This window comes from Brachyhypopomus gauderio, chromosome 5 (genome assembly GCF_052324685.1).
Source record: "Brachyhypopomus gauderio isolate BG-103 chromosome 5, BGAUD_0.2, whole genome shotgun sequence".
Lineage (NCBI taxonomy): Eukaryota > Metazoa > Chordata > Actinopteri > Gymnotiformes > Hypopomidae > Brachyhypopomus > Brachyhypopomus gauderio.
Genome location: NC_135215.1, coordinates 82,501 through 92,500, shown reverse-complemented (window position 1 = coordinate 92,500; position 10,000 = coordinate 82,501). Strand labels below are relative to the sequence as shown.

General features: G+C 44.2%; 1 protein-coding gene across 2 annotated transcripts in view; it reads right to left on the bottom strand.

Moving 5' to 3' along the window:
- Positions 1-5,031: 5,031 nt before the first annotated feature.
- The window catches only part of sfmbt2 (Scm like with four mbt domains 2), a 31,224-nt gene continuing 26,255 nt past the window's right edge, over positions 5,032-10,000 (bottom strand). For both annotated transcript variants that reach the window (XM_077004660.1, XM_077004661.1), the window contains 8 exons: positions 9,969-10,000; positions 9,546-9,685; positions 9,120-9,229; positions 8,527-8,702; positions 7,872-8,041; positions 7,492-7,752; positions 7,271-7,402; positions 5,032-6,246 (listed from right to left, as the gene is read on the bottom strand). The exon at positions 9,969-10,000 is cut by the window's right edge and continues 33 nt beyond it. In XM_077004660.1, coding sequence (XP_076860775.1) covers positions 6,106-6,246; positions 7,271-7,402; positions 7,492-7,752; positions 7,872-8,041; positions 8,527-8,702; positions 9,120-9,229; positions 9,546-9,685; positions 9,969-10,000 — 1,162 coding nt within the window. In that variant the 3' untranslated portion in view covers positions 5,032-6,105. The remainder of the gene's footprint in view (positions 6,247-7,270; positions 7,403-7,491; positions 7,753-7,871; positions 8,042-8,526; positions 8,703-9,119; positions 9,230-9,545; positions 9,686-9,968) is intronic.

The following is a 10,000-nucleotide window of genomic DNA, read 5'->3' as shown; positions in this document are numbered from 1 at the left end:
TCCTGATATTAGGATAGAATTCGATAGAAAGGTAAAAACAAGAGCGTGCGGAGACACACACACACACACACACACACACACACACACACACACACACACACACACACACACAGTGTTATATAGTTTCCTTTGTCATTATTTGCAAGATGACTCATGTAACTTACTCGTCAAATGTCACTATGACTAATTTTTCTACTTCTTATTTACTGTCAATAAGCTCCATAAATCTTTGAGGAATAGAGCTTGTTTGAATAATCTAATATATTTTGTTTTATTAAAATGCAAAATACACAATTTGCACAATTACAGCTGCCAATCATAGCTTACCTGTTTGACTTGTTTACCTGTTTACTTGTTTACCTGTTTGACTTGTTGACTGTTCTGTCAAAATCGACTTATATTTTTCCTCAATTGCTCAAACACTGGTATTGATCACAAGCACACGTTTCTCTGTCACTGACACTCAGGTTAGTTCTGCCTGGTGTAAAAAGCTTTTTTTTTTTACCAGGCTCTTCACTCTCATTACAAACATCTTACACACGTTTGCCCAACACTGCATGCCAGTCTCAGCATGTATGTACAATCCTCATGTCAAACTTACAGACAGTATTTTAGTTAAGACAGAAAATGCATAAAGCTATTCTTCATACACTATTTGTATAGTTATTCTGTACTTGTCCGTATCAGTGCTAGGTCATCAGTCATAATGTCATTTTTATATAGAATATAGTACAACAAACTAATGGGTTTATGGGTGTAAAGAAAAGCCATGCCAGGATGGATGTTATGTCTACATTCAGTAGGAACCGCCTCCACCTGACAGTCAAAGAACACCCAGTTATCTTCAAAGCCACAATGCTACATCTTCTCATGCATTACTACAAACAGGAACTTGAGGAAAGGGAAGTAGGATTTAGTGTTGTGGGAGTCCTACGCAGCTAACAGCTGTGATGACGAAGGCTGTGGAGATAGTGGGGCAGGACCCGGCCAAGTTAAAGGAAGATGAAATGGAGTATGAGGAAATCCACACCCACAAAGGGTTCGGATGAAATTCAGGCTGCACTAGTTGAAAATGTCATCAATCACGGCTGGGGTACGAGAAGCGGGATCATGAGTGCTGTGTACACTGGACCCTAAAACCTGATTTTTAGGAAAGGGTTACAGTAGCTTCTCCCTTATGCTTTTTGGATGTGTTTTATTATGTTACTATTATGCTAACGTTGTTACTTTTACACCACCTTCACCATTCATAGTAATTTGATTTTCCCTCTCGTGCCATTGAAAGGTCTACGATTGTGATCTTTATCAGTGTATGAAGTCCTGTTAGAAGGAAATACAGACGCATGCAGGCTGACTACTTTTCCTTAGGTATTGGAGCTGACCATTACACGTGTCTAAGCAGAGAGCAAAAACATCATCATTTGGTATTAAATTTGTGCACTACCTCGTCAAGGTCTGTATCCATTCAAAGTGCATCTGTATTTGTTCAAATGTGTTTCTATAATGGAGGCAGTTTATTGTATCTGACTGCTGTACAGGATTCCACTGTGTTAGGATACCAGCTCCATTACAGTCTGTACATATAACTGTTAAGATACTATCTCTGTCACAGCCTGCATGCATCATTGTTAACATACCATTTCTGTCACACTTTATATGCATAAACTCACCAGACTACATGTTTAGGAAACACTGATAATAAGTATCCACAGCAAAATACATCCAGTTTCTGAAATGAAAATAATTGACAATACATTAATAAATAATCCATGACATAATTACATATTTCTGGTCAGTGGAGGCTTGATAGAGAGGAGTAACAAATGTGTTCTAAGGTTATTAGTACAGTGTGAAAAATGTATGTTTTTTTCTGTAGAAATTACAGTGACTAGTGTGTCTATTGTTTTGGTGTGAGTACTATCCCTAAAACCATAACCCTAACCCCAAGGGTGTAGAATTATCATGAATGGAATATCAAGAGCAAATCTATACCACTGCCAACACTAATCCTATAAGCCTGACCATAACCCAGATGTTAACCCTAACCCTCTCACCTCAAGAAACGACAGCATTCCTCTTCCAAACTGTTCACAATATGCCCTTGCTCTAATTGTTTTACTTTCACTCTTGTCTGGCATTAAGATGTCAGGGAGAGAGAAATGGTGGAATAATGGAAAAAGAAAAAACGCACACACAGAGACCTAGAGTGTGATGCAAGGCTGCTAGAGTGTGTGCACTGCGGTTGCAACACAAAGACGGGGAGTGAGAGAGTGAAGGAGTGAGAGAGTGAGGGAGTGAGGGAGTGAGAGAGTGAAGGAGTGAGGGAGTGAAGGAGTGAGAGAGTGAAGGAGTGAGGGAGTGAAGGAGTGAGAGAGTGAAGGAGGGATAGAGTGAGGGAGTGAGAGAGTGAAGGAGGGATAGAGTGAGGGAGTGAGAGAGTGAAGGAGGGAGAGAGTGAGGGAGTGAAGGAGGGAGAGAGTGAGGAAGTGAATGAGTGAGAGAGTGAGGGAGTGAGGGAGTGAAGGAGTGAGAGAGTGAAGCAGTGAGGGAGTGAGCCTGACCGGCGTTGGAAAGGGAAGCCGTCTTTGCTTTTAAAGCCTCATTCAAGAAGCGCTGAGCTAACGCCATCACTGCCCACAACTGCTGCAGGGCTTTTGAGCTTCCTGAACACTTCTTGTATGCCACGCTGGAGGTGTTATTATTTGATAGCGTGTGTCATGAAATGCTGTCCTGCAAAGTTGCCCGGACCACTCATTGATTATGAATGCCAAGAATAAGATTTTCACTGTGTCATGAGGTTGAGTAAAAATAAAATTGGTATGGCTACCAGGTTACTTACTTTCCTAAGGTCAAATAACAAAGGATGTATTTTTAGTGTTCTCTGTATGCTGGTGCAATCAAGGAAAGCACTTAAACATGCATAAGAGGCTCTTGGAGAAGCAAAGTGAAAGTCTGCATGGACGTCAACGTAACTCTGTGCCATAACGCACACGAGTGGCATTCATGTTCAAGACACGTGAAGAATGGTCCAGTCGACTAGAGTTTTCTCTGGAACATGAGAACACCACCACAGGACCCATATCTTTCAGTCACTGCGCTATAATGATCCTGCATGAATATATATGCAATACGTGTTCATCAGATTATCAAAGCCTACTACAAATCAAGCATTCTTATTAAGAAAGATCTAAGGTTTAGATGTACTCATTCACATCATGCTCACATTTCAAAATGTCCTTCACTGTAATATCTGGAAAAACAAGATGCATTATAACGCAGTAAGGTAAGTTTTTTTATTTTTGCCTGTGCACGGTGTACGGTGTGGTTTGTGGTTTAACCTTTGATTTCCACTGCACAGCTCGCATACAGCACTTTGAGATTAAGTAATCCTTTAAGCTGTATCTTGATTTCCAACATGCATGCAAACCTGTGCAAATCTTCAAGGCTGAAAAAGACGTCTGCTCCCCTCCACCACAGGTCTTCACCGACCCAGTTTCAGGTCTATATGTGTGAGAATCAGTTTTAAAAATGTGGACCCATGAATGCAGACACTTGCAGACACACACATACACAGGAAAGTGATCAATATCTTAGTGAGGCGTTTACATACATCCCTTGTATGGCCTTGTAAAATTAATGACAGAAGTTGTTGGGTGTTGTTTGGGCTGCTTGTGGCTATGCCATTTGGAATTTTCGTAGTTTCACTCACCACCTTAGTACATGTATCACAGAAGCAATCTTCCCTTCCAAAGTTAAGTCTAGTTTTACCAGGCTAACCCCTCAGATCTAATTCCATGTTGCAAACCAGCTTCGTATACGAGTTGTTTCGCTTCCATATGTCTCTCTGGTTTCTTTGCAAAGCTGTAATACATTTCCCACCAGTTCTCTAAATTTATGTGGGCGCCTCTACCATCAAAAACGCACCGCGATGGCAGCCAGGCACACAGCTGGGGAGGCCATGCACAGCATACCTTTGAAAACATGTTGCCTGGCAACAGTATGAGGTGGCAGTTGAACAAATTTGCAACATGACTCAAAATAAATAAATGGCTGCCCAAGTCCTGCTTCATGTGAGAACAAGAGCCCCTCCACCCAACCCTGCCAACACACACACACACACACACACACACACACACACACACACAAACAAACAAAACAAACTCGATGTTTTTCATTCAATCTCTAGAGTAAAATCAATGGCAAAGTCCTGCCTTAGTTATGAAAAGCAGGCTATACTGGTTCCCAGGGAAACACAAATTGATTCAGAAAGCGAGTTCTTGCCAGTTATGTGTTTATTTGATAGCGATAACAGACTGTTTACTGCCTGTTCTGGAACTGGATAAAAGCATCATGCCCATCACTACACACTCACGATTCAAATGGATCTGAGAATAAAACGATACACTTGAAAGCCTAGGAGCTGAACATAGAAAAATCACGCGAGACCAGTTAGCCCGTAATCTTACTTTAATCTAGAACAGTAATCCAGTGCATTCTGCATCATATATCTTTGGTCATCTCGCAATAAGTCCACTTTTAGTTTCATACTTTCAAACACTGCACAAGGCTGGAAAAGTTGCTGTCAAAATACCGTTTTGCATCTGATGAACACATTAAAAATTAGTTATCTCGTTATCTTCCCGTCAACTTCCCCATCAGTACAGAATTCATTTCCATTTGTGAGTATGAAGTGCCATTTTCCTTTCAGCGATAGCCTGCACACGTTAGATTTCAGTTTTCCTCCTGGTAACAGAAAGGACTTGTTCTCATGGATTATGTTTTGCAGGAAAATTTGCATGTGACCATGTATGTTATTTTCAGAAAGAATTTTCAATCTGCATTTTTTTTTTTGCCAAATATAACATATTACTATTCCTTCCACTATACCCAACAGGAATTCATAACCCTGTAAGAAGCATTTAGTACACCCAAACCCAGACTGTACAGTGTGCACACTTTAAATGTTTATTACACTTACACTTTATTAAGGTATTCAGGGAAAAACAGTAAAACAATTCACAAGATGAGATATCATGAATCATTTATGTCTTTATTCCTCTATGTGAAGTGAGTAATATACAAGACTTTCACACGTGTGGGATCGCTCGAGAACATTTCATGGTTCTTGGGGAAATTCCTTCGGACCTTCAAAGTTGCTGGGCGAACTCCAAGCCGGTTCCAATCGTCTGTGGGACGTATTAAAACTAGAACTTACTATCAGTTAATTTTATGTACAAACTATTTACAAAATTCTCAAGGGAAGTGCAGGTCAGATAGCAAAGAAATGGAACATGAGTCACCGTGACAATCCAGTTTTTGCATAGATTAGGCAAATGTTTGCAGAGTATCCAGCGATATGACAGCGTTGGTGGGGGACGGGGACGACCCTGTGTCCCACCACTCTGAAGACAAATGGACAAACTGTAGAAACACCCAGCCCCTCTGTCTGAGCAAAACGTCTCTCAGGCCAAAATAAATATTTTAAATATATTACTTTGCATTACACACCGATTCTTCAAATCTGGATGTTTATAAATATATAAGTGGATCTCTGAAGGACGGGCAGGTAAAATAAAGACAGCAGGTGTGTCTTCACAAGGCGTCAATAATCACGCTCCAATTTGATCTGCCTTCAAAAGAGACATATTCTTCATTCCACCAGGACTAATATTATAGATGTCTCCCTTCCAAAAAGCTGCTCCGTGCGCCGCAGAATATTCCGGAATTCACTGTGAAGGTGAACGAAGATCTGGGCGTCTCCCCGTCACTCCACACGTTCCTTGAGAAAGACAAACTGCTGTCCCACGCTTATCTATTTTGCGCCCAAAGTAAAATCCCTCCGTCACGAAGAGTCGTCCAAATCGGAAGGCAGAAAATGTCCTCGAAAAAAAATCGCACGTGTTGGTCTCTGCGCTCAGCGCGTCGTCCCTTCAACCTTGCGAGCGTGCAGCTGGCTTGTGGCCGGGGCTTTCCCCGTGGCCTGGCGCTCCCGGAATAAAGCTCGGAGGAGCAGGAGTGTCTTTCGTCCGCGAGGGGGTGAGGCGGGGGGGGGGGGGGGGAGGAGCCTCTCGGGGAGGGCGTGCCAGTCCCGTTAGCGGAGCGAGCTTAATTGGCGTACTGCGAGTAAAAGGCGACTTTGACCCGCTCGATCTGATGACAGAGCTTGATGGCAGGGCCGAGCTTCAGGTCCATACACTCCTGCACGGTGGGAAGAGTCAGTAGCAACAGAGCCTGGCCATCTATATCCTGGAGAAGAGAGAAGAGAGAGAGAGGGAAGAGAGAAGAGAGAGGGAGTAAGGGGGGGGGGGGGTGACCGAGAGCAAGAGAGGGAAGAAAAGCAGAGAGAGAGAGACAGACACAGAACAGTTTGGTGTCATCATTTCATTAAAACCATTTTAATTATAATCTTCATAAATGTTCATTTCTAGGGGTGTAACGATACATTGATTCTGACTGATGAAAAGCTGTTATATGATTTTACAGATCCAAATTTGATACACATCAGAAACCTATTTAGTTAAAATGTTTTCATTTTAAAATTACACAGTGGTGACATTTATGCATGCAGTCAACCTTACTGTGGTGATGTTTATGTACACAGTCAACCTAACTATGGTGATATTTATGTATACAGTCAACCTAACTGTAGTGACGTTAATGTATACAGTATACCTAACTGTGGTGATGTTTATGTATACAGTCAACCCAACTGTGGTGACATTAATTGTGAAATAAATAAATGTATCTGTCTTATTGCCCTATTACTAAAAGGAAATGCATCATGTCAGGTTGCAGGGACTGTTAAAGTCCCCAAATACTGAATTCTTGCCTTACAAATGGCGATCATGCAGTGATGAAGCATGAACCTACAGCGCTAGTTCAGTGTCTTCACTCTACATGGTCTTCTGGATTCTTCATCTGGGTCACAGTTGTCAAACTCTGGGGGGCTGTGCCACCATAGCCGCTAAACTGCACCTACTAAACCTGTTCATTCCCGGCGCTGAATCAGGTGTGTTTCATTAGGTTGATCACCACACTGTGCTGGACTCTGGACCTCCAGTACTGTCCAAGAGTTTCTCACCCTCGATCTAAATAAGTCCTGCAGCTCAGGATGCTGGCCTGCTTTTAGTTTTAGGTTACCTGATGCTCTGTGTGTGTGTGTGTGTGTGTGTGTGTGTGTGTGTGTGTGTGTGTGTGTGTGTGTGTGTGTGTGTGTGTGTGTGTGTGTGTGTGTGTGTGTGTGTGTGTGCATGCACGTGCATCTGCCTACCTGCTCCTGAAATATTTTGGCAAGTGAGGCACAGTCAGTGGACGTGATAAAGTCGACCACATCAGAAACGCTCCACTCCAGAGGGTTCCGCTCCAAAACTAGGCGATCCTCTTCCTCTTCAGCTTGCTCCGTCTGCACGCACACACACACACACACTGTGTTTTATTTTAATCCTGCATTAATTTCTGTATGTGCTAAACGCCTGTGTGTGTGCGCATCACCTTCACTTGTGTGTGTTTCGCAGTCTGACTCTGGGTGTAGGAGAGAGAGCGTGTGGTTCTGCGGAGGGAAGACCGCTCCACTGGGACGGTGGCCCCGGGAAGGGTGACCCTGCGCTGGGTAACGGCCCGCCGAGGTCTGCCCCTTCTGGATACGTCCTTGGACGGCTGGGCGTCTTCTTGCAGGTCGGAACTGGAGCCTTCCTCACTGCCTGACCCCTCGACATCCTCCCCGTCCTCATCCTCATAGAAATAATCGCTGTCCTGTGAAGAACAGAACAGCAAAATAGCGTGTGTGCCTTCACGCGGACATGGGTGTGTCTGTGCGGGAACACGGGGGGGGGGGGGGGGGGGGGGTATATGCGCACGCGTGTGTGTCTGACCTGAGGTGACTCGGTGGTGTGGTATCCCACAGATGAAGAACGGCGTTTCTTCTGAACAAAGATGGCTTTTCGTTTCTTCCTGCGGCGTGCTGGTTTGGCCAGATCGCCCTCCTGAGGCCCGTCCCCCACACTGGGCCGGGCCACCTTTCTCTTCTTCCCATAGTAGTATGCTACACACACACACACACACACACGCACGCTAAGTACACCCTTTATCAACACATCCATCAGGGACAATAGGCAGGTCCGAGCGCATGTTTGCGTTTGTTTATGAAGAAAATTGATACCTCACTTTCAGAAATGTGCCATTTCATTGGATGTGTGAAACATAACGAAACACAAACATCTCATCAAGAGAGCGGAACGCGGCGTGGAGCCTCCAAAAGTGTTTCAACTCCGTTACCGTCTCTATCTTTGGCTGCTGTCTTGTCTTCTGTCTATCTCTCTCACAATCTCTTCTTTTTTCTATCTTTAGTCTGCCCTACTCTCTCGTCCACCACTTCCTTTCTGTCTGTCTCTACTGTTCGTTTGGTCTCTCTCGGGTTCTGTCTTACCCCCCCCCCCCCCCTCTCTCTCTCTCCCTCCCTCCCTCCCTCCCTCCACCGTCTGCTCCCAGCTGTTCTCTTCCTGTCTGACTCAGCACACAGACACTCACTGTACTTGGTCTTGGTCTGGACGGAGCAGTTCTCCGGGCACTTGTCTAAGACCAGCGTGGGTCCGAAGAGGTTGGGGCAGCACTGTAGCCGGGCGCACACGCTACGGCAGAAGCCGGGGACCTGTTCGGCCACCCGCACCATCCTCACGCTGGAGCGGTAACTCTTCCCTTTATACCTGCAAAGTAACAAAACCACAAATTGACTTTCCTCTGCAAAAGGGGCTTTTTTTTTTAAACAGTCTCACTCAAGTATGTGCATATATGAGTATGCAAATCAGCTGTCTAGGAAGCTTATTATGCAAATGAGGAAAAACACTCTGTTCATTAGGCCACGGGATTTATATTCTAAAACTGATCACGGGTGGAAGCTCTCTTCGTACTCAGAAGAACACACACACACACACACACACACACACACACACACACACACACACACAAGCACACATGCACGCACACACACATACACACACACACACACACACACACAAATTGCTACATATTTTCTACACCAGAAAGGCTGTATTTTAAATGGAGCAGACAACATTTTTATATCTTCTGTGTGCGAGCGTGTGTGTGCGCGCGAGTATCCGCACTTGGCTTTCAGGGTCTCCTCCAGACAGTTCCACTGTGGGTCCTGCACCATCTGTAGCTCCCTGAGAACACGCCCTGGCTTATAGGCTGAATTTATTAACATTGTCAGAACCTGCAGATAACACACACACATGCACACTCACTAAGTTATGTACACATGAAAAAGCCTTTAAAATGTGAAGCTACCTCTTGTAGGCACTTAGCTACACACAAGCAATTACACCCGTACATACCTTCACACACACACACACGCACACACACACACAAACGCGCACACAAACGCGCACACACACCTGCCACTTGCCCATGAGCACTCAACTGCACAGTCAAGGACACACGCACACAGACGTGCAAACACACACACACACACACACACACACACACACACACACACACACACAGATTCAGCATTTTGGAGATTGCTCTACCTCTTTAAGGACAAGGGTACATTTGCCAGGGCCAACGGCCTGCGGTAGCTCAGCAATTCTACCCTTGTTGAGATACGGGCCGGAGAAACAGCGATGATTCACGAAGATCTCAGAACAGCAGTACTTGCCATTCACAGATGCTGCAAAAGACGAGTGTGCACACACACACACGCACACGCACACACACACAAGCAGATTAAAATCCCATTCCAAAAAATAGAAGAGCTAACTATCATGATATATCGTATATAATAGAAGAGCTAACTATCATGATGTATCAACCCATGAAATTATGTCTTAAAACACCTCATTACAAACTTGCAATAGTGTAAGTGGGTGATGAGGTGTGTGTGTGTGTGTGTGTGTGTGTGTGCGTGTGTGTGCGTGTGCATGTATGAGTAAATATACATTAATAAGAACAACCTGCTTCCATATCATCAGAATGCAGAGGGTCG